Source organism: Pelodiscus sinensis, chromosome 22 (genome assembly GCF_049634645.1).
Source record: "Pelodiscus sinensis isolate JC-2024 chromosome 22, ASM4963464v1, whole genome shotgun sequence".
In the NCBI taxonomy this organism is placed as follows: domain Eukaryota; kingdom Metazoa; phylum Chordata; order Testudines; family Trionychidae; genus Pelodiscus; species Pelodiscus sinensis.
This window is the reverse complement of record NC_134732.1, coordinates 24,846,404-24,873,351: the sequence shown is the minus strand read 5'-3', so window position 1 is coordinate 24,873,351 and position 26,948 is coordinate 24,846,404. Positions and strand designations below refer to the sequence as shown.

Genomic DNA, 26,948 nt, shown 5'->3' with positions numbered 1-26,948 from the left:
GTATGCAGGATATTCTCCTGCCTGTACCCAAAAGGAGGGCTTTTCCTGCCTGTACCCAAAAGGTTGGTAAACTGGCAAATAAAATGAGCAAAACTAAGAAGTGAATCAGTTAAGTTTGACTTTATTGATTAGCCTTTACCGTTGCTGTGACACAGGATTCATAAGACCATAAGAACAGTCATACTGGGTGAGACCAAAGATCCATCTAGCCCAGTATCCTGTCTTCTGACAGTGGCTAATGTCAAATGCCCCAGAGGGAATGAACAGACCAGGAAATCATCAAGTGATCTACACCCTGTTGCCCATTCCCAGCTTTTGACAAACCTCTAGAGGCTAGGGACACCATTTCTCCCCATCCTGGTTAATAGCCATTGATAGAACTAACGTCCATGTATTTATCTAGCTTGTTAAAGTCCTGGCCTACACAGGGATAAAACAACATCCTCTGGAAAGGAGTTCTACAGGTTGATTGTGTGTTGTATGAAGAAATACTTCCTTTTGTTGGTTTAAATCTGCAACCTTTTAATTTTGATTGGTAACCCCTAGTTTGTGTGTTATAGGAACAAATAAATAACTTTTCCTTATTCACTTTCTCCACACCAGCTATGATTTTATAGGCCTCTATCATACCCCTCCCCTTAATCATCTCTTTTCCAATCTGAAAAGTCCCAGTTTGATTAATCACTCCTCATAAGGCAGCTGTTCCAAACCCCTAATCATTTTTGTTGGCCTTGTTCTGAACCTTTTCCAGTGCCAAGATATCCTTTTTGACATGAGGTAACCACTTCTGCACACAGTATTCAAGATGTGGGCGTACCATGGTTCTATACAGAGGCGATAAGATGTTCTCGGTCTTATTCTCTATCCCTTTTTTCAATTATGTCTAACACTGTTTGCTTGACGGCCACTGTGCACTGAGTGAATGTTTTCAGAGAACTATCCACTGTGACTCCAAGATCTCTCTAGAGTGGGAATAGTTAATTTAGTCCCCATCATTTTGTATGTATAGTTGGGATTATGTTTTCTAATATGCTTTACTTTGCATGTATCAACATTAAAAATCATTTGCCATATTGTTGCCCAGTTACCTAGTTTTGTAACATTATTTTAAAGCTCTTTCCAGTCTGCTTTGGACTTCAACACCTTAAGCAGTCATGTGCAAATTTTGTCACCTCATTGTTTACCCCATTCTCCAGATCCTTTATGAATATGTTGAATAGGACTGGTCCCAGTACAGATCTGTCCAGGACACCACTACTTACCTCTCTCCAGTCTGAAAACTGACTCTTTATTCCTACCTTTTGACCAGTTATTAATCCAGGAAAGGACTTTTCCTCTTATCCCATGACAGCTTACTTTGCTTCAGAACATAGAGCAGTAATCAATCATCATATTTATCAGATGTCCTGGATCTCAGGAATTTTCAAGTTCATGGTTTGCAACTTTGAGTTACTCAAGCTTTTCAGAAGGAGCTCTGATTAATATTAAAATTCTTCATATTGAGCTGGAAAAATACCCTGTAGGGAGAAATGCTATCCCATGATCAGCATGTATTCTACAAACAGCTCTGCCACAAATTTGCTGTTGCCTGAGTCATGCCTTTTTGTGCCGCAGCAATTGAAGAGTTATTCTCTAACATCTTACTCTGTTCTGATCCCTGCACACATGCACAAGCATGGGTCATGAAGATGAAATCTTTGTTTAAGAAATAGGGAGGTCAGGGAGGAAAAGACGGGAGGAGTAAAATTGCTCTGCTTCCCAGCAACCAAAATACTCAAGCCCATCCTGCTGGCACAAGTATCCTTGCTTGGACTTTCACAGCTGGGACAGGAGAGTTAAATTTCTCTCCTTGGACATCAACAGTAAAGGTATGATCACTGCTAGGTTTTCTGGGAATATCTCTGAATCCTAATAACCTTGAATCACGGACATGAACCAGAAACGCCGTATTGTACCACTCTGGCTTTTGTCTTCTCAATCCTTACATACTGACATTTGTCTCCTATGGCCAACATTGGGTAGGAAAGAGACATTTCAGCCTGTGTCTTACACTATAACCCAGACTGACACTCAGATCAACCAACAGTGGATCAATTTAGCAAGTCTAGTTAAGACACACAAAAATTGAGCACGCGTCACGCCACAGTAGATCCCCCTACTCTAGCCCAGACAAGTAGAGTAAGAGAAGTTGACAGGAGAGTTTCTCTCATCAACCTTCCGCCCTGCCCCCGGTAACACAACCTAAGTTACGTCGACTCCAGTTACGTTATTCACAAATGGAATTGTGTAGCTTGGGTCAACTTTATACAGTAGTATAGATATAGCTTCAGATACCATCTGAGAGCCCAGCCCATCTCTGAAATCAAATTAGCAACTTAAAAGCTTAAGAGGAAAAAAGAAAAAAAAAAAAAAGTCAGCTCCTGATCACCCATCCCTGCCTCAGCTAAACCCACCTCATCCCTTAGACCAATGGTCTCCAACCTTTTAACACCCAACATCACTTTTTAAATGTCAGGGCAAGCCAAAATCTACCCCATCCCTTCCCAAGACTCCACCCCTTCCTTGAGGCCCCACCCTTTCCATCATTTGCTGTCCCCAGCCCTTACTCACTCTCACTGGGTTCAGACAGGAGGTGTGGGCTCTGCGGTGGGAGTGATGGATTTGGGTGTGGGAAGGGGTGAGAGGTGCAAGCTCTGGGAAGGAATTTAGGTGCAGGAGGAGATGGAGAAGGGGATGCTGGCTCAGGAGGGGGCTCCAGGCTGGAGAGTTCTGGGGTTAGGTGAAGGGTTGGGGTGCTGAGCAAGCCAGAGGAGTTTGGGTAGGGATATATGAGGGGCTCAGGGCAGGGGTGTTGGGAGTCAGATGGGCTCAGGACATGGATTTTCAGTGTGTGGATGTTGCAGTGCTGAGGCAGAAGACTGGGGATGTGAGGGGCTCAGGTATATGATAGGCTCAGGGTTGGAGTCTGTGGGGGGTGCAGGATTGTTATGATGTTGCAGCCAGATGGGGGCTTGTTGGCAGGCTTCATTTTTAAATAAAATATTATGTCCAACACAAAACATTTCAGCATTGTCTTTATTTATGGGAGGGGCGGGGAACCTGTTTTGGGCCAGGGGCCACTGACCCACAGAAGAGTCAGTCGGGGACCACACGTGAGATGCAAAAAAACCCACAAACCCCTCCAAAACCTCCCACCTCACAGATGTGCCCCCAACAGACACCTCCCTCCCCTGGCACTCTAGCCCCATGGGGGTGGGGGCGAGGGAGGGTAGATAGGAGTGAGGGTCAAGGCTTCAGGCGAGATAAACTCTTCTGGGGTTCCAAGGGTAGTAGAATTCATGGGCGCCTCTACACTCTGTGGGACCAAAAATGAGGGATCCAGTGTGTGGGACAGAGCTGCCAGTGAGTGGGATAAAGATGGGGGCGCAGAAACTGGGTGGAAAATAGGGTACAGGAGCAAGCTGTGGGTATGTGTCTGGCCAGGAGAGAAGGGCAGGAGCTGGGTGCTGGTGGGTTTCTCGCCAGGGGAGAGGGGCAGGGACAGCTTGGCCAGGGACAAAGATCTCTGGGGCAGGATCTGTGGGTAGTGCTGGACAAAGCGCACGTGCAACATCTTTTAAAAAAAAATCCAGTTGCTCCAGATCCTGCATTGTCATCTTAAACCCCCACCTCCTCCGCCTCCCCAGAGCACGGGAAAGGAAGGGAAAACAAGAAAGCAAGCGTGCTCTCTTTTCTTCCCTTCCTTCCCCATCCTGCCTTTCCACGGTGTGGGGGGGCAGAAAGAGTCCCACACCTCCACACCAGAGCCAGCTTCTCAGAAAGCGCTCCCGCTGTTGTGGGGAGGGGAGAAGCAACGTGCATGTTTCCTGATAAGCTGGATCTGGTGTGCAGCTGTGGGACTCCCCCCACCACAAAAAGCTGGAGCTAGCTCCATTTTCACAGGAGGTTGTAGCACCAGTGTGAGCTCTTCATTGGGGGTGGAGGAAGCAAGGAGTGGCTGGGAACACCTTGCGATCAACTAGCCGAGCCCCCACAATCAACCAGTCGATCACGATTGACTGATTGGTGACCACACTTTTGACTGATTGGTGACCACAACCTTAGACTCAACCTGGGGATTGTCTTTACTCACTTCCCTAAGCATCTAGGCCAGGTTCAGGTGCTGCCTCCTCTTCCTCCAGAATTTAACTCAGGTGCTTTGTTATTTAAAATTAATTTCAGTATAGGTTTTAGGTTAATAAAGCACTGAGTCTTTTGTGAGCTCAGATGGGACGTCACCTAGGGATGTTTAGAGTGTAAATGGACTAACCGTTTAACCGATAAGCAGATGCTCATTGGTTAATGATGTCTGTTACACTCAAGCAAAGCCGGCTGCCCACTCCCCAAGCGGGGAAGAAGCTTTGCTGCTGGCTCTGCAGTATAAAGCTAAGCTTTATGCTGCAGAGCCCACAGCATGGGTAACCATGTCACCGCTGAGATTTTCAGTGGTGATACAGTTCCATTACATGATTCTTACCACCCCTGACTACATCTGAACCAAATGTGCTAGTATACACATAGATAGGTGGGTTATTCATTGCCTTAGCCCATTAGTTTAAAACAGGCCAGAGTAGTAATCTATGGAGTGGAACCTTCACAGTAATTCACGCAAACTAAAAAAGACAACTTAAAATAAGCAGCTCAAATCTGACTGGAAAGAATACAGGAGAGAAAGATATGCATTAGATCAGCAAAAAGAACATACAAAGAGCAAAACGGCAAATGAATAAAAAGAATCATTCACGGAAAGTTCCTGTGGGTGTCTTCTGTATGCAAGAAGAAAAGTCTATGGCCCAGGAGATAAGGGGACAAGATAGGAGACACCCAAAGACAGAGCACTGAATTCTGACAACTGTCATGGTAACCAAGAGGGCAGAAGGACAGAGTATGCTACCAAAGCAGGGGAAACTGGCAAGAGGATACCTAGGGGGCCACTGGCCACCTCGCCCCTCCAGCCTATGGAAGGGCTAGGACAGGGGTGCCCAAACTTTTTTCAAAGAGGGCCAGATTTCATGAAGTGAACAAGCGTGAGGGCCGACCATTTTGCCTGACATTCTTTGAACCATTAAAATTAAATGCAAATTAACTATTTTATGCAAAGTTTATTGCAAACAGCATACTTTTCATTTCGTCACATGGATGACAAATCTAAACAGGTGTTAAATCACTCTGCCTTTCATATCTGAAGGCCAGATGAAAAAAAAATCCAGGAAGCTGAAATATGTCAGGAACATTGTAAAGTACATTACATATTATTGGTAATAAAGGTTGTCTGTCAACTTTTAAGTTCAAAAAATATGAACAGGAACATAACACCAAGTATACATGTTGTGTCCAAATATATTTATAACTGATTTAGACCAACTGACATTAACTGAGATTTTACAATGTATTCATCTCAATACATATGGATTCGTTGGGGGCCATAAAAGATAGATATTGCCAAATTACCTGTGGGGCCGTATTAAACCGGAACACGGGCCACAATTGGCCCGCGGGCCGGACTTTGGACATGCCTGGGCTAGGACCACCCCTTCTGCCCAGACACTGCCTCTCCCTGCTTCTTCCCCCAACTAACAGCACCGGTGGGGGCAGCAGGAGGTCACTCCACTGCACTCACCAGAAGAAGCAGGGGGAAGCAGAGACATGGCCCCAGCTTGCTCTGCTCCCCGGCCGCATCGCTCCACTCCCTACCTGTAAGTGGAGGGCAGTCCCACACCTATCCTGAGCAAGGCACCGAGAAAGTGAAGCAAGTTGAGGTGGTGTTACACCGCATCCCTTGCTGCTGCCAGGGAGTGCGAGCGAGTAGGGATGGGAGGGGTGAGCCCCTGCTGCAGGCACCAAGCTTCCCCCACCACTACTCCCACTGCTGACACCTTGCCCCCCCTCACAGCATCTGGGGGACATGTGACTCCTTGTGTCACCCCTGTACAAAAGGCACAGGCTCAAAGGGGGCAGTTGGCAAGTCGCTGGCATGCCCAGCAAAGAATGCAAGAGCACAATGCTGCATTCAGAAGGCTTTATGAGTTTGGCTACTACAGCCAAGTGATGAGGGTGCCTCAAGAGCTGCCATCTTGCTACCCACCCCAAGACACTGAGGGTACGTCTACACTGCAAAGCTACTGGTATCCCGAAATAGCTACTCCGCATCTTTTGAAGGTGTCTGCTATTGAGAAATATAGCAGATGCACCATTTCGGCATCCCTGTAAACCTCATTGCATGAGGGATAAAGGATGTCTCAAAACAGTGTTTTGTCTCAAAATTTGGCACTGTGTAGACATGCCAAATTTTGAATTGGCCTATTTTAAAAAAGAATCAGAGTAAGATATGCAATTTGCATAGCGCAAACGGAGTACAGGCAGTCCCCGGGTTACGTACAAGATAAGAACAAACCTACAGTCCCTAAGTCGGAACTGGCGTCCAGATTCAGCCGCTGCTGAAACTGACCGCCAGTTCTGACTTACATACAGAATCAACTTAAGAACCCCAGGCGTCCCCAAGTCAGCTGCTGCTGAAACTGATCAGCAGCTGATTCCAGGAAGCCCGGGGCAGAGCAACTCTGCCTCGGGCTTCCTGTAGTCAGCACTGGTCAGTTTCAGCAGCGGCTAAATCAGGACGCCTGGGGCAGAGCAGCTGGTGTGCTGCTGGGTTGCTCCAGTAGCGCCCCATCTGCTCTGCCCCAGGCGTCCTGATTCAGCCGCTGCTGAAACTGACCAGCAGCGGCTGAATCAGGACCAGAGCAGCTGGGGTGCTGCTGGGTTGGTCCAGTAGCGCCCAGAGCGGCGCTACGGGACCAACCGGCAGCACCCCAGCTGCTCTGCCACAGGTGTCCAGAGAAAAGCCTAGTCTGCTGGGGGGGGAGCATACTAGCTGCGCCCCCCCACCCCCCACCCCAGCAGACCAGGAAGACGCGGGCGGCGGACCGAGACGCACCGTGGTCCCGCCGCCTGGGTCCTCCACGGCTTTGCTCCCAGTCTCCCTGGTCTGAGGACGCCGGCAGCGGGACAGCAGTGGGGCGCCTGGGCTGCCCAAGCCCCCCCGCGGCTTTGCAAAGCTGTTCCGCTGCCCGAGCCCCTCCGGGGCTTTGCTCCGCGTCTTCCTGGTCTGCAGACCAGGGAGACACGGAACAGCTTTTCTTGCCCGGAGTACACGGGCGGCGGGACCGCGAGGTCCCGCAGTCCGTGTACTCCGGGGCAGCCCCGTTCGTAACTGCCTGTATATTTCGAGCTAAGGGTGTAGTGTAGAAGCACCCTGACTGAACAGCCACTTTTTACCTGTAGTGCAGGAGCTCTCAGCCTTTCCAACTCCTGTCCCCCTTTCAGGAGTCTGATTGGTCTCGCATCCCCCCAGGTTTCAACTCATTTAAACTACTTGCCTCAAAAGTCAGCCATAAAAATACAACAGTGTCACAGCTACAATATTACTGAAATGTCAATTTCTTCCTCTTTGTTACCATATAGTTATAGAACAAAGCAACTGGAATAGAAATATTTAACTTACATTTCAGTGCGGAGCAGGGATTAAACATGTGACCTTTCAAACAGTTAACCGATAAGCCTCAGCTTATCAGTTTCCATGATGGTTACATGCTGGCTCCCTAGGCCAGCAGGGGCTACTGGGCCCATTCCCAGGTAGCCAGCTTTGCTGTGCGCTATGCGTATATACTGCCGAGTATGCAGTGGTACCTACAGTTTTCAGAGACAATTTTTTTTCTACCATTGTAACACATTTGTCTAAACAACTTAATCGTATCTGGGCGGGTGATGAAATTTTTGGGTGTAAAATGTACAAAAATAAAGCAGCACTGTAAAACTTAACAAAAATTCAGTTCTCTCCTAATGTCAGTTGTGTTGACGTACCCCCCAGACTTCTCTCAAGTACCCCTATGGGTACTCGTACCACCGGTTGAGAAACACTGATGTAGTGGACTTATGGCAAGGCCTATTGAGTGACCACTATGCACAAATGGAAGGGTATTTCTAGTTCCTTCTTTCAAGGAGCACAGCACTTGTCAAAATAGCAGTGCTTAAATTGTAACCAAGCCCTTACATGGGACTGGGAAGTGGAGAGCTTCCTGGAGGAAAGCAAAGCACGGATGACCTGATTCTAGATACTTCATTCAAAGAGCCATGCTAAATGCAGACAGCTTGGTAAGTCAGAGGTCCCACTGGAGGCCTGCTTCATACAGACACTCTTGAGCATTAGCAACCTTGTTGGTTACTTAAAATTTGTACTGTTCAGTGATAGAACTTGTGGGAAGGCAACCAAGAGAATCCTAACTATGATACCAGGTCCTCTCCATTTGAGAAATCGTCATACACTTTATGATCAAGGATCATTGTGTATAAAACTATTTGTGGGCAGCTGAATCTTTGTGAAGGCACCCCCCAAGTTTTCACTTCAGACTCCATCATAGCAGGAAGAATATTAAGCCGGAAGTTTAAGTGGCACTGAAATTTCTTGGGGCCCCCCAAAATGCTATACTCTATCAGACTTCAGTCCTCTCCCCCACCCACCCTGCAAGAGGAAGACACACTTAAACATGGACTACAAAACCTTAGATTCTCATATATTTTAAGCCACTAGATCCAGATGAATCCACTTTCCCAGCAATATATCTCTCCCACATATGACATAAAGAAAGGCTCAGAACCTCACGGGGCTGGTTTTACCCAAAGCAGACATTGTACAATTCTTTCCTCTTACCTTTTTTGGAGAAAAGACTGCCACCAAAGTGATTACTGGAGAGATTGTTGTTATAATTACTGCTATCTAGTATTGTAATGATTATTTTGCTTTACTCACCCACATGGAAAATTGTATGTGTGATCTTACAAGAGGGTACATTTCAAATTAGCTACAATTTCCGTGTGCAATGCAAAAAGCTTTACCGTGAAAGAGCAGAAAGAGGAACTACAGTATGTCTTTAGATCTAGTTGGTTTTAAAATCACTTTCCAGGACTAACTGGGTGGAGTGGGGAGAGTGGAAGCAGGAAGAGGGACAATTCAACTAGGGCTCCAAGCTCAAGGGGTCCCCTCAATCCATCTGAAGCAGCTGGGTAAGTTAATCGAAATGGAAGGGGTCAGGCCCTTTGAGAACAAATCACAAGTCACCAGAATGCTCCCGTTCTGCTCTAGACAGGTTGCTGCTGCAGGGGGAGGGGGGGGACAGGTTGCTGCACTGTGTTTTGACATTCCTCAGCAAAGCCAGCATATGACTACTCATAATGCCACACACAGCAGCTAAGGTGGCTACAGGAGAACTTGGAGGGAATCCCAAGATGTAATCAGCATTGCATACATACTCACAGTGCCTTGCTTACACTGCTGACAACACTGCCCCCAGTATGGACATGCTCTGTCAATAGAAGGTGCAAATGTGAACACCCTCTGGCAATTTTAGTTTTGTGGATTTTTGGGCGTAGGCATAAGCTTTGTTGACGAAACTCAGGAGTGTCGGCGTACCCTTAGGATATTAATAGGATATTCACATTTTCCTATTTCTAAAAAGGCATTGTTCTACAAGAAGATCCACATGGGAACTCATCTCTTCTACTGAGAAAGAAAAAGCTTCTTACTGGTCAAGTCATTCTGAACAGGAACTGCCTTCCAGAGCTATTTCACAAGTGTGTCATTTAAATCAGCAAGCAGAGCCTCAGAGCTCTCCTGCTTCACTAGTAAACATGAGCTCAAGTTTCCGAACAGATCACCCAGGAGACAGTGTCTTGCAGAATGTGACACACACCCTGACCAGATGGAGGCTCTCACCTAGCCAGCACATGCTTGTTTGTTTATTTATAGCTTATTTTGCTACAACTCAAGACCTGCATGAAAATGGCTTTCTATATGTCTTCCCGTTCTCACCCACTGAAGAAGGCTGCTCAAAAGACCTGCAGTGCCCCATCCAACACTACACCCTGCACCGCATTCCCATCAGAGAGCTGCTTCTAGTTAAGATCCAGTCTCCCCACAGGTCACCCAACTGATCTTAGTTGTCCAAGACACCTTGTGGCTGGGCCTAACTTGCTTCTTAAGTGTTTTCACATTTTAATTAATTTCAAGGATCAGGAGCCAGCTCTGGAATTTCAGCTTCAACTAAGGGTGCATCTACACAGCACCCTAATCTAAAAATAAGATGCACAATTTGCGCTACGCAATTTGCATATCTTATTTCAAATCTATTTAAAAATAGCTTATTTTGAAATCTGGCACATCTATACAGCACCAAATTTCAAAATAACGTGCCATCTCAAGCCACTGCGTATCCCTTGTACAAAGAGGTTTACTGGGATGGCGAAACAGTGTGACTGTATGAAATAACGAGCGGCTTGTGTAGACAGAGTGCTATTTCGGGATGCCTCTGGTAACCCAAAATAGCCATGCAGTGTAGACGTACCCTAAGTCTCCCTACCCTGGCCTGCTGGAAGCCAGGTCCTTATCACTTACTTCAGGTATTTGTGATCCTTTTGCTGCTCAAAGGGAGGCCATGGCTGTGTGCTGACATAACCAGCCTGGAAGGGGTGTTTCTCCAAAAATTAAATGAAGTTGCCCACGGCACGGCACCACACCTCTCACACACAGCTACATTCTCTCACTTCCCATGCACTTTCCTTGCCTTACATTGCTTCCTCTAGCAATTTGTTGCCCATTAGTCCAGTCTGCACTCCATGTGCTCCCATTCCCTGCAGCTCATGACTACTTCTCTATCTTGCATCCAAGAGGGGAAGTCCCCTACTCTTCCATCATAACTTACCCAGCATGTTAATAAAAATACATCCAGGTTCTGACTCAGACACTGGAACAGCTATCTTCTGTATCAGCAGCCTTGGAAGCCCCAATGAATAGTTGAAAAGATTTGGAGCTTTAAAACATTGCTTTAGGATGTTCTTACAGAAAGCGGTTGGGAAGGAGAGGCACAGCCGCACTGCCAGCAATTTGAGCACAAGCATTGTAAATGTCACACTGCAGCCAATGCTGCAGTGCACTATATTAGTAATGTAAGTTGCATCATTATGTCTTTAAGACAGGAGCCATCTCATGTGTTCATGCAGCATATAATGCAGCAAGGTACCCACCCATGACAGCAGGCTCTACTGTAACACCAATAAACAAATGCTTTCACATGCCAGCATCCGAAGTTAGAAAGAAAATGTCTGAGCAACATTGTCTGAAAAACAAACATCATCCTCTGTTGAAGGCTGATGTGCCAAGGTGTATTTCAGTGGTTTCTACACAGCAAAGTGTCAGTAGCGTATATTTTTTTGAGCACATGGCAAAATACAAGCCACAAGATCAAAGCAGCAGCCTTAAACAAACAAACAAACAAACAAACCTCTACTCTGAACAGGTGTGGAGCACCTCATGAAACTGGGGGGGGGGGGGGAGGAGGCAAGGGAAGGGAAGGAAGGTGAAGGGGGAAAAAAACAGATACAGAAAGTAGATTTAAAATGACAAACCACCAAAACACAGCCCCAAGGCTCAATACAGTCCACAGAGCTTTATCACAGTTGCTATGCAGCCTAAGTAGCAAGCCCAGTTCAACCCACATATCCAAGCAAAGATACAGCAAGGCATATTGGATCTCAGATATCCCCCTCCTCATCAGAGATGGGGGGGGGGGGAGAGGAAGAGGGTGTCATCATCAGTTCTATTTCATGCACATTAAGTGGCAGGTTGCCAACAACTGTTCCATGAGCCAAATCTGGGCCCCTTGAACTAAGCCATCTCCTAAAGCTGGGTGGAAAAGCACATGCCTCTCACATCAGCCAAGTTCCTGGAAAGCATCTGAGTTATATGATAGGGTTTTCTTTTTACTTCTTCAGAAAGCTGTGGATGTTTTAACCCTTTGATATACAGACCTTAGTTCAATCCAGCTATAATACCACATAAACATGGTGCTAATGCTGCTTAGATGGTTAGGAGATGTACTCCCAGCAAGCTGGATTATTGCCTAGATAGTCCAAGTGGCACATCAGGCCAAGCTTCTGAACTAGAGGGCAGTAATCATATCATCCTACATCTTGTTAGCATTCTCAGCAAGGGTGTTGGTGGCTGCCTTCCAACGGGAACTGTACTCCATTAAGACAGCACAAGCTCAAGGAGAGCTGTCAGATTGGTTTGCTGCCCTCCCTCCGGGTCAGAAAGGAGAGAGAGAAACGCATGAGAATCATGTACAGAGGACAGCAGTGCTGAGGGGATTCAATCTCCAGTTCAGGAATCATTTCTCCACCAATTCTTTACCACTGAGCAGGGAAATCCCTGTGCTCTAGCTTCTGCCATCATAATTAATGTTTAATTATATCACAAAATTCAGTGTCTGGTCTTTGTTCTGCTACAATAACAGTAATAATTAACAAGACTTCAAAAGAGGAATCATCTCTGCCTGTTCCCTACAGAGGCTTTTTGGCATTGCATTCTTCCCAACATCCTCAGGGAACCAGACTGAGTCCGATTACAGGACTCCACTGGGCTTCCTTCGCACATGTAAATAGCAAGGTAATGTTTATGTAGGCAGCTAATTAGCATACTTGTAGAAGCAGACCTCTCCTTGACCCTCTGTGCTGCTCCCACATACAACTCAGATCATTCCTTTATGATGCCCCCTTATGCCAGAACAAGTAGGAATACTGTAGGGAGCTTGAAATCACACCCCCAGAATGGAGTTTGCATACGCATGGCAAGTAACCTGTGTTCCAGCCCCAACGCCTGAGTCTGCAAGTCACGATTTCCAGAGTAATGAATTGGAGTTTTGCCCACACAGCCCTGATTTCCTTCCATCAGAAAATGTTCTTTAGGAGGATCTCAAGAAGTTTTTTGGTGACCTCAGAGCGCAGCCCCCAACTCTTGCTAGTGGCCACAATGACAATTTTTTAGGAAAAAAACGTAACTCTAGCTAAAACGAGTATGCACATGTGTGTGTCCAGGTCACTGTAATTTATTTCTGTAGTAAAGTCTCAGAGGAGTAGCCCTGTTAAGTCTGCATCTTTAGAAAAAAACAGTAGTCCTGTAGCACCTTACATCTTTGTTAGTCTCAAAGGGCACCTCTACACAGCAGGGTTAAAGCTGAAATAAGCTACGCAATGTGAGCTACATCAATTGCATAGCTTAAGTCGAAATAGCTTACTCTGGCTTTTGGCGCTGTCTGCACAGCAGGAAGTCTGAGTTAGAGCACTATTCCTCCAACTTCCCTTATTCCCATAACCCTCGTTTTACAAGGAATCAGAGTAAGAAGTCCTCCAGCTCGACATTATTTCAACATTATGTCAAAATAACGGTTTTCTGTGTAGCTACAGACTATGTTATTCCGAAATACCACTGCTGTGTAGATATAGCCTAAGATGCTACAGGACTACTCATTTATATGGCGTTTGGGTTTTTTTTCCTGAGTCAATAACAGCGTACAGTTGTCTCTATTCTTTACTGGGCAGAATAGAAACACAAATAAGATGCTTTGCATTTTCTTGTCTTTTTTTTTTTTAATTATTTCCTTTGCTTATTTGATTTCTGGGGTTTGTGGGGATTTTTTTAAAAAATATAGAATTGCTAACTAGTAAGTCTGCTTCTGTGAAGAGTAATATTTGTATGTTTGTTAATACAGGCAGTCCCCAGGTTACGCAGATCCGACTTATGTCGGATCCGTAGTAACGAACGGGGCTTTTCTCGCCCCGGAGGACGCGGGTGGCAGGACCACCCAGACGCGCCGCGGTCCCGCCGCCCAGGTCCTCCGCAGTTTTGCTCTGCGTCTCCCTGGTCCGCTGGGGGGGGGGGGCGGCGGCAGCTAGTGCACCCCCCCAGGAGACCAGGCTTTTCTCGGGACGCCTGTGGTAGAGCAGCTGGGGCGCTGCTGGGTAGGTCCCTGCAGCGCCGCACCTCGGCGCTACTGGACCAACCGGGCAGCACCCCAGCTGCTCTTCCCCAGGCATCTCCAAGTCAGCCGCTGCTGAAACTGACCAGCAGCTGACTACAGGAAGCCAGAGGCAGAGTTGCTCTGCCGCGGGCTTCCTGGAATCAGCCACTGATCAGTTTCAGCAGCAGCTGACTTGGAGACGCCTGGGGAAGAGGAGCTGGGGTGCTGCCCGGTTGGTCCCCGCAGCGCCGAGGTGCGGCGCTGCAGGGACCTACCCAGCAGCGCCCCAGCTGCTCTGTCCCAGGCATCCAGATTCTGCTGCTGTTGAAACTGATCAGCGGCTGATTCCAGGAAGCCCGGGGCAGAGCAACTCTGCCCCGGGGTTTCTTGTAGTCAGCCGCTGGTCAGTTTCAGCAGCGGCTGAATCTGGACTCCAGTTCCGACTTACATACAGATTCAACTATTCAACTTAAGAACAAACCTACAGTCCCTATCTTGTATGTAACGGGGACTGCCTGTATCACTTTTCACAGGAGCAGACTGGCTAGCTAGCTGGCCCAAAGTGCAAAGTGATATCAACACACACAAAAATACCACTTTTTATGGCTGATTCACTTAGCACTGGCAAGCCAGGGGACAAATTAAGCTTTGGATGGTGAGGTGGGTAGGGAGGCAATGGGGGCTCAAGCTTATGAGGTGGATGGTCTGGAGCTAGGGAAGGCAGCAGGGGCAGAGGCAAGGAGGGGATGGTGAGCCAAGAGACAGGAGCCTGACGCTGCATGGCTGAAACCTGCCTCCTGCAACCCCAGACTGAAGCCAGAAGCCTGAGCACCACCCACCATAGGAAAATGGGGAAATCACACAGGCTGCCGGCTACTCTGGCATTTGTGGCTCCAGTGAGGGGGGGGGGGGGGAACGACAACACAGCATTTCTGACTCTTTCATATTGGAAGTCCTCTCCCATTGACTCGTGTGTCCATGCTTAACACAGGAGCCAACAAAATGATGAATCCAAATGATCAGATTCCTATTTGACACAAAGTATGTATGGTTCCCTCCTTTCAATCTAGAGCAGGTCAGAGCGTCATTAAAATCTGTGAGGCTAAACCAATGTCAAAATAGCATGCTACAGTGGCCACCAATCACAGGCCAGAACCCCACTGTGCTAGACACTTACAAATGGATCAAAGAATAAGGCATTTTTATGACCTCTACATGACACAGGTATCCTGCAAATGGTAAAATGAACACAGTGGAACAAGAGAGCAACATCCTGCAGGAAAATCTGGGAGAGATTTTCTCTCCCACACAATGAGCATCTGGACAAAGTGCTCTCACCGTATACCCACGTTACATCAGCTGTGGCCTATGTTTATTTGCTCACTTTTGTGATCACGATGTTTTTCAAGCAGCAGCTTTTTAAATGCTGCCAAAAGGTTGGTACATTATATAGCACAGTCCCCGGGCAAAGAGTTATTTTTCCAATTTTTTTTTTTTTAATAAATGTTTTTAGAACTCAGGTTGTAAACTCCTTAGCATAGGGACTCTGTCTCCCTATTTGTCCGTACTTGCCAAACTGTGGATGGTTTATAAATAACATGGAAACAGACAACATAATTCAAAGAAGTTACCCATTTCTCCCTCCAACTGCTATGGCTTAATTATATCATTATTGAAATATAGATCTAACCTTTTACAGACTGGTGTCTTTGCTTTCACATGCCTCTACAGTAAACAGCTTAGCCAAGTTAACACAAGTAACTTCTTTCTCTCATTGTTCTTACAGATGCTCCTGCATCTGTAACTTTGACTCCAATTCATCTGATGATGTGAGTTTTACTTATGAAAGCTAATGCCTTAATAAATCTTTTGGTCTCTAAGGTGCCACAGGACTCCTCTTTTTTTTTTTGCAGAAACAGACAAACACAACTAACTTGATTACAAGTCTCAGAGGAGATAGCTATGTAGGTGTGGGAAGGTAGGAAGACATTCCCTATATTGTTGGGAAATGGATTTTCAATCGAGTTCCAGCAGTTTACCGTTCATTTCTTCAGCGGCACAGACCAACATTACATGAGCTGGTTGTAACAATTTGAATGACAAGACTTTCAGATGTGCCTCTCCTCACAAATGGTTTCTGTAAAAAGATTCTCATTTTCTGTAGCATAGTAGCTGGCTGCTGTAGTTGTGTATCCTATCTGCATTGTTTTGGCAGCCCTGACTGATGGAGAATGATGCTCTTGCTTGTCACTAAGTGATTCAATGTTTGTTCCAGTTAAAATAAAACACGGCTTGGCTTACAGAGACTCCCCAAGCCATTCAAAGAGTGGGGGAAGGCCAGCGTACGGCAGGTTAATCAATCTCAGATAAAAATTAAAAGACATTTTCCACACATCTAATCTACAGTCAGATGTGATGCTAAGGTTCCTAATGGCTTACTCATTCAATAGACTGAGCAAGCTACAATTCTTATGCAAGTGTTACTAGACTTAGTACAGTATTCAGAGAATCATAGAATTAGAAGGAACCTCAAGAGGTCATAAAGTCCAGTCCCCTGCACTCATGGCAGGACCAAGCACCATCCAGGCCATCCGATAGATGTCTATCTAACACGCTCTTTAATCTCCAATGACGGAGATTCCATGTCCTCCCTAAGTAATTCTGCTCTGGTGCTTAACCACCCTGAGAGTTACAAAGTTCTTCCCTAATGTTCAACCTAAACCTCCCTTCCTGCAATTTCAGCCCATTGCTTCTTGTCCCATCATCAGAGGTTAAGGAGAATAACATTTCCCCCTTCTCCTTATAACAGCTTTCAAGTACTAAAAAGGGGTGATACGTCTCCTCTTAGCCTTCTCTTTCCTAGCCTAAACACACCCAATTCTTTCAATCTTCCCATACAGGTCATGTTTTATAGATTTTAATACTTTTTTTGTTGTTCTTCTCTGGAGTCTCTCCAGTTTGTCCACATTGTTCCTAAAATGTGGAGTCCAGTGCTCCAGTTGAGGCCTAATCGGCACAGAATAGAGGGAAAGAATTACTTCTCATGGGTTGCTTACAACACTCCTGTTAATACAACCCAGAATGATGTTTGTTTCTTGAAAGTGTCACACAGTTGATTCCCATTTAGTTTGTGGTCCACTATAACCCCCAGATCCCTTTCCACAGTACTCCTTCCTAGACAGTAATTTCCCATTTTGTGTGTGTGCAATTGATTGTTCCTCCTTAAGGTGAAGTACTTTGTATTCGTCCTTATTGAATTTCATCCTATTTACCTCAGACCATTTCTCCAGATCCTTTAAGGTCAGTAAATGCACTCAACAGTAGCTGCTTCTCTAAACCTCTGAGGCTCGGTCTACACTAGGATATTTTTGCTAAGATTCCTCATGACTGCCACTACCTTTTCAGTTTTGTTGCTGGTGGCCATGGTGGGAGAGAGAGCAAACAGAGTTCCTGGTTACACTAACATTTTAACTGCTATATTGTCTAGTCCAGCACAGAGCAGGGTACATGGCAAGACTTTTAGAAAAAGAGCAGCAGGGCCAGCCCAACCATACAGAGGGAACTAGGCAGTTGCTTAGGGTGCCAGGACTTAAGAGGTGCCAAAAACTTGGCCAATGAGAACAGCAGGGAAAAAGTCTGTAGGCAAATACTTCCCTGTGCTGTGGTTCCCCCAGCCAAAGGGCAAGGGGGAAAGAGGGAGAATGGCAACACACAGAGCCTCTTCCTCCCCGCGCCAGACAGAGCTAAACAGTGGCTTTAGTGCCAGCTCCCCCCATTGCTTCCACCATATTACTGAGTGGGGGCAGAGAGTCATAGTTTGCCTAGAACAGCAAAAACCCTTGGGCCAACCCTGGCCAACAGTGGTCTGGCCCCATTTACATGAGAGTTTCCAGCACTGGACCTGAAATTATTGTAACTACATTAGAACATTTTTGCTACAGTTCTTTAGTAAAGACAAGTCCTAAGTATAAGACTAAAGTACAAACTGGACGCCAAGTTTTAGGCATGCTACTTGACAAACTTTAGTGGAGTAACTCGTTATTCTCCAAGGCATGAGACCAGCGTGAAACTTTTGCATCAACGGAGTTTGGATTGAGACAAGTATTCAAGATTAAGCCACTGGTCACCACAATTCTTACAATTAGTAACAAAGACAGAGTGGGAAGAGAGAACCAAGCACAACACAAAATTATTCACAAGCTTATCAATAAAGTATATGAGTTTGTGAATAAAATCCTCCAAACACACATGCAGCTTATCCATCTCCCTTTCCCACCCAAATTTCACTCCACACAAAGAAAGTGAACCTTGCTGAACTGCTCTTACCAATCTGTACTGCTTGCCCCAAAACTCATGGATAAGCACAGAGCATGCTACCAATTAATGAAATCAATTAATACTGATGAAAATGGAATTTGTTTCAGTAGCCCTTACCACACAGAGCCACTGCAGGAGTTCAAAGCATAAAGAGCAGACGCTGCAGGGAGTAAGTAAGGAGCCCCTACATTTTTTCCATAGGGTTGAACACATCTTACTAGATACACTTGTCTTTAAGACAGCCTCTCCTCCAATTCACTGTGTCACAACCTACCTTCTTTGCTATTTGCCTTCACACAATTGACATTTCTGTGACATCCACATATAAAGCATATTTCCACACATATCCAAGCAGCTGTTTGCATTAAAAAGAATTAGAAAATTACTGAAGGCCTCTTTTAATGCAATTTAGCAGATTGAAAAGGAAGAGGGCCAACGCTACGAACTCTATATTGACCAGTTTGTAGGAATAAAATATGTAATACACACAAAGAGCTCTTGCATTTCAGTATTTGGAATGGTGTATGTTACCCAATGTCAAACCTATCCCTCCCCTCCCCCCCAAAAAAGCTGTAAGAGCAGAAACCATCAAGCGAAAAAACCAAGAAACTCAACACTGAACCAGACAGAATCCAGAGAATATTTCAGAGACTGACAACAGAATCCCCTTCCCTCTCCTCAGAAATTAAAATGTTGAGAGCAAGGGAAAAGCAGCATCTGTGTGGCTAGGTGCACAGAACAAGGCAGCAGCAGGGATTTGCAGACATTTCTCTTCTGGCTAAATAGACAGACCCAGAAACGTGCATGCTAAATGCAAGCAACAGTATTTCCTTATTGATACCCCCAGAGATACATACATAGAGGGTGGGTGAGAGAACCCCTGTTGCCTTTAGAATTATTTCCATGGTTCTAGGGTACTCAACATTTTCTCATGGAAAGTCTGATTGTATCTTATGTATTTTTTCTATCCCCTGCATTAGGGACATATACTACAACGCATTATCTGCCTTGGTCTGCAGCTTTGACACCATTTTACAAATCCCATGCCCCATCCTCTCCTAGAAAATTCACAGATATCTCACGTGGCTCAGGTCTCCTGTGGGCTAGTTGAACAGTTCATTTTTTTTTCCTACACACACACTGTGGGCACCAACTCCCCTTGAATTCAAAGTTCTTCATTCCTGCTTATGTGGCGGCTGAGCCTGACCTGGTAGCTGGAGGCTATGTAGAAGAACCTGTGAAGTTCTATTTTACCTACCCACCAAGTCAGCCATCACCAAACTAAAGTGGGATGGGAAAATCACCATCTTACCTGGTTTTGCGTTTGCGAGAAGGCTTCTCCACCAGGCCTGTTGTTCTGGAGGCAGGAAAGAGGGAAAAGGCAATGAACTAGGGGGACAGGGCAACAAGTATTAGGAAGGGCAGAGGCCAACAGTAGAGAGGTGAAAGGTTAATCAGTAAGCATCAATCTTAACAGGTGATGCTTGCCAGTCTGGTTAAACATTAACTGATGGGGGCTGGAGTGCCAGCCCCCACATCAGATAGAGTCCGGGTGCCCTGCAGACTGGAGCAGCCTCTGTCCATGGGGAGCCCAGGCACATCAGAGCAACTGGGTGGGGGAAGGAGGAGCTCCATCCCAGCTTTGGAGGGCAGGGGGGTCCGTGCCAGCCCAGAGGAGCATCCCCCCACCCACCCACCCACACATTCTTTAATCAGTTAACCGGTTAAACATAACATTTAACCCATTAACCACTTCAATGGGATTTTACATCCCTAGACCCCAGGGTCCCCCCCCACCTCCCTGACCTCATGCAGTACAGATATGACACCTACAGCAAGCCCCCTCCCCCCCTGATCTGAGATATCAAGGGCTACAGTGGAGCAGGTGAGGGCGGGGGTGTACGGTGCACGCCATGGCAGAAGGCAGGGAAGGACCTGGCACAGCACAGGGCGGGGGGGCAGACGGCAGGAGGGCACAGCAGGGCGTACGCGGGGGGCAGGCCAGGGCCGCTCTAGGGAGGGGTAGGAGGAAAGGGAGACGGGGCCTGCCTGCGGAAATGGGGGGGGCAGGCTGGGAGGGGGTGGAGGAAAGGGGGGGGAGCTGGAGGCCGGGCTGGGGGGAGGTGAAAAAATGGGGGGCAGGCCAGGGGGGCGGAGAAAGGGGGGCTGAGGGTGTAGAAATGGGGGGCAGGCCAGGGGGGTGGAGGAGGGGGGGGCTGAGGGCCAGGGGATGTAGAAATGGGGGGCAGGCCGGGGGGGTGGAGGAAAGGGGGGGCTGAGGGTGTAGAAATGGGAGGCAGGCCGGGGGGGCAGAGGAGAGGGGGGGCTGAGGGCCAGGGGATGTAGAAATGGGGGGCAGGCCGGGGGGGGCGGAGGAAAGGGGGGGCTGAGGGTGTAGAAATGGGGGGCAGGCCAGGGGGCGGAGGAGAGGGGGGGGCTGAGGGCCAGGGGATGTAGAAAGGGGGGGCAGGCCGGGGGGGCGGAGGAAAGGTGGGGCTGAGGGTGTAGAAATAGGGGGCAGGCCAGGGGGGCAGAGGAGAGGGGGGCTGGGGGCCGGGGGGTGTAGAAATGGGGGGCAGAGGAGAGGGGGGGCAGAGGAGAGGGGGGACTGGGGGCCGGGGGGTGTAGAAATGGGGGGCAGGCCGGGGGGGCGGAGGAAAGGGGGGGCTGAGGGTGTAGAAATAGGGGGCAGGCCGGGGGGGCGGAGAGGGGGGCTGGGGGCCGGGGGGTGTAGAAATGGGGGGCAGGCCGGGGGGGCGGAGAGGGGGGCTGGGGGCCGGGGGGTGTAGAAATGGGGGGCAGGCCGGGGGGGCGGAGAGGGGGGCTGGGGGCCGGGGGGTGTAGAAATGGGGGGCAGGCCGGGGGGGCAGAGGAGAGGGGGGCTGGGGGCCGGGGGGTGTAGAAATGGGGGGCAGGCCGGGGGGGGCTGGGGGCCGGGCTGGCACGAGGGGGGGGCAGAGAAGAGGGGGGGGCTGGGGGCCGGGCTGGCACGGGGGGGGGGGGCAGAGGAGAGGGGGGGCTGGGGGCCGCTCACCTGGAGGCCGGGCCAGTGCGGGGCAGGCGCTGCCGGGCGGCTCCTCTCACCATCCGCGCCAGCTCCGCGGCCAAGCTGCTCGCGCTGCCGCTCGGTGCCGGGGGAGCGCGGATGCCGCCTCACACAAGCCTGGGGGCGGGCTTGCCCCGCCCTCCACAGGATCTAATTGGCTCGTAGCCCGGCGAGGCGGCGACTCCGCTCTCTGATTGGCTGCCGTGCCCGTCACTCTCATGCCCTCCCCGTAGCAGGGTACGTTGCGACGGCGAGTATGACTCTGGCTGCTTAGATACGGGACAGGGGCGCCCGTGCGGGAGGCAGGGGCGCCACCGCGTGGAGAGAGTGGGAACTGCAGCTGGAGGCTGCCTGCACCAGGGGGGGCCGGATCCCTGCGGAGCAAAAAAGACTCCCACGAGCAGCAGGGGAAGAGACCTACCCAGGCCCCGTCCTGCGCTGGGATGTGTGTGCATGGACCCTGCGTCCCACAGAGGCCAGTAGCACTCAGAGGGGTGTCACAGGAGTCCCTGCTTGTGGCACTTGGAGTCCGGTCATCTGAAGAAGTGGGCTGTGCCAACGAAAGCTCATGATCCCATCTACAGCTACCTCTAGACTGGCAAGATTTTCCGGAAATGCTTTTAATGGATAACTTTTCTGTTAAAACCATTTTCGGCAAAGAGCATCTAGATTGGCACGGATGCTTTTCCGCAGAAGCACTTTTTGCAGAAAAGCATCCGTGGCCAATCTAGACGCGCTTTTGCGCAAAAAAGCCCCGATCGCCATTTTCGCAATCGGGGCTTTTTTGCGCAAAACAAATCTCAGCTGTCTACACTGGCCCTATTGCGCAAAAGCGACTTTTGCCTGAACGGGAGCAGAATAGTATTTCTGCAAGAAGCACTGATTTCTTACAGTAGGAAGTCAGTGCTTTTGTGGAAATTCAAGCGTCCAGTGTAGACAGCTGGCAAGTTTTTCCGGAAAAGCGGCTGATTTTTCCGAAAAAAATGGCCATTCTAGACATAGCCTACATGTTTTGTTAGTCTATAAAGTGCTACCAGACCATTTGTTGTTGTTTTCTGTAACATACTAACTCGGCTACTCCCTGAAGTTTCTTGGAGCCCTAATTAGTCAATGTGCACAAATACAACTTGAGAAAATAGATTTTTCTCTGAACTCTGTTACATCAACCTAAAGCTCCAATCCTGCAACTGGATCCATGTAGGTACAGTACACCCTGTGTCCATATGGACCCAATTGCAGGTTCAGGACCTCCAGTGTGCCATTCATAACAGCAGGCACACCGTTTTCAGATAGAAGCATAATTTTCAAGTTCACACTGCCCAGTTAAAATGGGGCAGCAGTAGTACTCCTATGACCTGAATGGATTTTAGTGTTTTAATTGCCTTTGCAGCAGGTCAAGTGCCTGGTATCCGGATACAGCATTGATGTCTTATTCTCTAAGGCCCTAGTGGTAAAGTTTGATTCTCAGCCAGTGCTTGTAAAATGAAATGTTACAGAGAAATCATTATGGTACATTATCGTTGTGTATCTTGAGAGCTACTGGTATGGTTACACTAGATAGAAATCTCTCTGAGTATAAGACACATGGCCTGATCATGCAAGGGATTCCTGCAGAGCTCCACTGAAGCCCTGGGTCTCTCCATATGCAGAGCCGCTGCAAAATGCTGGCCTCCTGCAATATAATTACTCGGTCTTTACTATCGTTAGTGTATCGGTTGCTATGATTAGAAAGACAGCAGTTGCTAGGATAGCTACACAGTAATATCAATACACAGATTAAATAATTCTATTTATTATGGACCCCAGGGCACCTGCCCCTCCCCTATCAGCCAGGTAGGTTCTCTGCGGTCTGTACCATTGCACGGCTCAGGAGGGGGAGGGTAGTTGGGCTCCTCCTTTCACTCCTGCACTGGGAGAGCGGATTGGTTGATCCCGCCCAGAACGCTCTTTCGCGTTCTAACTCCTGGCCTCGCTCGGCTTCCGTCCTTTCGCTCCGAGCCGCCACCAACATGGTGAGTCGATTTCGCGGCCGGCACCCCTGGCCGGCCCAATCCGGCGCCATCCGCGGGGGGCGGGGGGCCCCCGGGGCAGGGAAGGGGTGAGCTGGCCCGGCCGGTGCCCTGAGCTCGCGCGGAGCCGGGCCCGCGGGGACTCCGCCGAGGGGCTGGCCCAGGCCGGCTCGCTGGCCCAGGCCCCACTGCGGGGCAGGCCCGGGCTGAGGCGCTGCGACCGGGCCGCGTTGTGAGGGGGCGGGCGGGCTCGGGGGGAAGCGGCAGGGCACTGAGTGGGGAGGTGGCCGGGGGGAGCAGGGTCTGAGGGGGGCGCCCGGCCGGGCCGGTCTCGGGGGGGGACGACCGAGGGGGCAGCGGGCCGGGCCGGTCTCGGGGGGGGGGGGGGGGACCGAGGGGGCAGCTGGCCGGGCCGGTCTGTGGGGGGGGACCGAGGGGGCAGCTGGCCGGGCCAGTCTCGGGGGGGGGGGACCGAGGGGGCAGCTGGCCGGGCCGGTCTCGGGGGGGGGGGACCGAGGGGGCAGCTGGCCGGGCCGGTCTCGGGGGGGGACGACCGAGGGGGCAGCGGGCCGGGCCGGTCTCGGGGGGGGGGACCGAGGGGGCAGCTGGCCGGGCCGGGCCGGTCTGTGTGGGGGGACCGAGGGGGCAGCTGGCCGGGCCGGGCCGGTCTCGGGGGGGGGGGACCGAGGGGGCAGCTGGCCGGGCCGGGCCGGTCTCGGGGGGGGGGGACCGAGGGGGCAGCGGGCCGGGCCGGGCCGGTCTCGGGGGGGGGGACCGAGGGGGCAGCTGGCCGGGCCGGGCCGGTCTCGGGGGGGGGACCGAGGGGGCAGCTGGCCGGGCCGGGCCGGTCTCGGGGGGGGGGGGACCGAGGGGGCAGCTGGCTGGGTCGGTCTCGGGGGGGGGGGGGACCGAGGGGGCAGCTGGTCAGGCTGGTCTCTGGGGGGGGGACCGAGGGGGCAGCTGGCCGGGCCGGTCTCCGGGGGGGGGGGCGGGGCAGGGCGGTCGGGGGGATCAGGGTTTGAGGAGGGGCAGCTGGCCGGGCCGGTCTCTGGGGGGGACAGACCGAGGGGGCAGCTGGCCGGGCCGGTCTTGGGGGGGGGGGGGGGGACCGAGGGAGCAGCTGGCCGGGCCGGTCTCTGGGGGGGGCGGGGCGGTCGGGGGGATCAGGGTGTGAGGAGGGGCAGCTGGCCGGTCCAGGCTCTGAGGAGCTCTCACTTTCCTTGGCAGGCCAAGATCAAGGCCCGGGACTTGCGAGGGAAGAAGAAGGAGGAGCTGCTGAAGCAGCTGGACGACCTGAAAGTAGAGCTGTCCCAGCTGCGGGTGGCCAAAGTGACTGGCGGAGCTGCCTCCAAGCTGTCCAAGATGTAAGTCCGAGGGGGCCTATGGCCAGCCAGGTTGGGGTGGGGGTGAAGCTGCTGAGCTGTAGCTGCAGTGGATCTGTCTGATTTCCCAGCTTTCTCTCTTTCCTCTACATGAATCATCTTCAGATACGTTAGGCTACAAGTGCTTCAGGCCACATTCAACCCTAGCAGTGAGCCATGTGTGGGCATACACTCAGTCTTACAGCTGATATTGCACATAATATAGGTAGACTGCTTCTCATAGATATGGCACATTTGAGACCTGATGTAGGTAGCGTAGCGGGTAGCACAGAGGAGAAGTCAGAGGACGTTGTGAAGGCCAGGACTTTTAAAAATCTTGTCAAAGCGCTAGATACGTTTACAGAGAACAGGTCCGTCAATAGCTATTGGACAGGAATGGTGTCCCTGGCCTCTGTCAGAAGCTGGGAATGGGTGACAGGGAATGGACCACTTCTTGGTTACCTGTTCTTTTCACTCCCTCTGGGGCAACTGGCATTGGCCATTGTTGGAAGACAGAATACTGGGCTAGATGGACCTTGGATCTGACCCAGTATGGCCGTTCTTACGTTCATTGGGGCTAGAGGAAGGAAACAAACTTGTATTACACAGGGGAAAGGGAGTTGTTTTAGAGTTTGAGTAGAGGGAATGCAACAGAAGAGTAAAATTATTACTGTGTCTTGAATATAGTAAGAAACAATTCTCAGGTAGTTCTTGTGTTATCAGGAGTTCTATCAACTAAGATATAGGAAAATAGAGTTAAAACTAGCAAATACTTTATGAAATATTTAGGATTAAGTCTTTTATTGCCTGTGGTTTGAGTTCTGCTTATTTTCTGCAGCCGGGTTGTCCGCAAATCCATTGCCAGAGTGTTGACTGTCATCAACCAGACCCAGAAGGAGAACCTGAGGAAATTTTACAAAGTAAGTCTAAATTGTGTACTTTGTTAGGCCTTACCCTACATTGCTTTCTGGCCATTTTCAGATGTGACCTCAGTTGTGGGGCATGAGACCCAATTAGTTGCAAGAATAACTTTATTCTGAAAACTAGATTGTATTTCAAATGTTCTGATCCTGGGGAAAATACAACATTAATCTCATGCTTTTATGGTCTCTTCTCACAACATTGTTTATTGCAAGACTAACACCCAGCACTGCTCTGAATTTTAGTAGATGCAGTGTGAATCTGTTCTTGCTAGAGGATTTTTTTTCTACTGGATAGCATGTAACACTGTTATCTGGCTGTGTGGGCTTTCCAGTAGGCACAGATGTAAGTGCTCTGTTGGAAAATACTTGTGTAAAGGTTGGCAGTCTTGAGGAATCAAGGCAGAGTACTGGGACAGAGTTGGGTTTTCCCCCCCACGCAGGTGTTATTTCTCATGGGCCAGATTCTTTCTGGTGAGCCAGTATTCTCTAGAGCAGTTGTCCAAATTCCAGAGGCACTGGCAGACTCCTGGGATTAATAAAATCAGAAATCACTCAACTTCAGGCTGCAGTCCTGTCTGGTAAAATGGCTGGTAGTGACGGATGGATGGTATGCTGTCACTGCTGCTGAGTAGATTAATTCCATTCCTTAGTGGAGAAAGTATATGTCCTAGGCACAGGTGGGGTTGGTTCCTTTCTTGATACTGTCAATAGAGAGGCTAAAGATTAGAGAAGAAGTCAGAACTCTCGCCAGAAAACATCTTGACCATGCTGACTGAATGGCATAGGGAAGTTTTAGAGTCTACTCTCCATGCAGGAGCAAGACAGTACAGCTGTACGTACTTGTGTACACCCAGACTCTGCAGATTATTCTTACCACTACAGCCACACGGTTCAGAAATGTCTGTCTAAAAAGAACACAACAGCTGTTGAAGCTCATTTATTATTTTTCTGCAAACAGGGCAAAAAATACAAGCCTCTTGATTTACGGCCAAAGAAGACTCGTGCCATGCGCCGCAGATTAAATAAATATGAAGAAAGTTTGAAGACCAAAAAACAGCAGCGAAAAGAGCGCCTGTACCCTCTCCGGAAGTTTGCTGTTAAGGCATAAACCTTTTTGCATACTATGAATCTGTTAGTTATATTGGCTAGCTTCTTCTCATTAAACATCACATCTGGAAACGGAGAAGCATAGATCATTCTGTTTCATAGTATGATTTTGGTTCAGAACTCATAACACTGCATGGAGCAGGAATGTTAAAATTTGTGGGGTTTTTTTGTAAATGTGAAATTGCTGAAAATTTCAGTGTTACATGTTTACACGCTGGGAGGCGGTGCTTGTGGGGAGCATTGGCTCCCATCTGCCTTCCCCCTTCCGTTCTGCTGCCTCTGGGATAGTAGCGGGAAGG

The 26,948-nt window shown here is 49.3% G+C and overlaps 2 protein-coding genes across 5 annotated transcripts in view; one reads left to right on the top strand and one right to left on the bottom strand.

Annotated features, from left to right (window-relative positions):
- The window catches only part of SCAI (suppressor of cancer cell invasion), a 98,064-nt gene extending 76,678 nt beyond the window's left edge, over nt 1-21,386 (bottom strand). For all 4 annotated transcript variants that reach the window (XR_012897209.1, XM_075905695.1, XM_075905696.1 and 1 more), the window contains exons 1-2: nt 21,238-21,386; nt 19,516-19,560 (exon numbers count right to left, since the gene is read on the bottom strand). Coding sequence is in view for 3 of the 4 variants with exons in the window: in XM_075905695.1 (XP_075761810.1) it covers nt 19,516-19,560; nt 21,238-21,290 (98 nt within the window). In the remaining variant the exon portion in view is untranslated. The remainder of the gene's footprint in view (nt 1-19,515; nt 19,561-21,237) is intronic.
- A 1,719-nt stretch (nt 21,387-23,105) lies between these two features.
- Nucleotides 23,106-26,733, top strand: RPL35 (ribosomal protein L35). Its single transcript, XM_075905685.1, has 4 exons — nt 23,106-23,261; nt 24,486-24,622; nt 25,458-25,539; nt 26,501-26,733. Exons 1-4 carry the CDS (start codon nt 23,259-23,261, stop codon nt 26,648-26,650), a joined length of 372 nt encoding a protein of 123 aa, XP_075761800.1. The 5' UTR covers nt 23,106-23,258; the 3' UTR covers nt 26,651-26,733.
- The last annotated feature ends 215 nt before the right edge of the window (nt 26,734-26,948 follow it).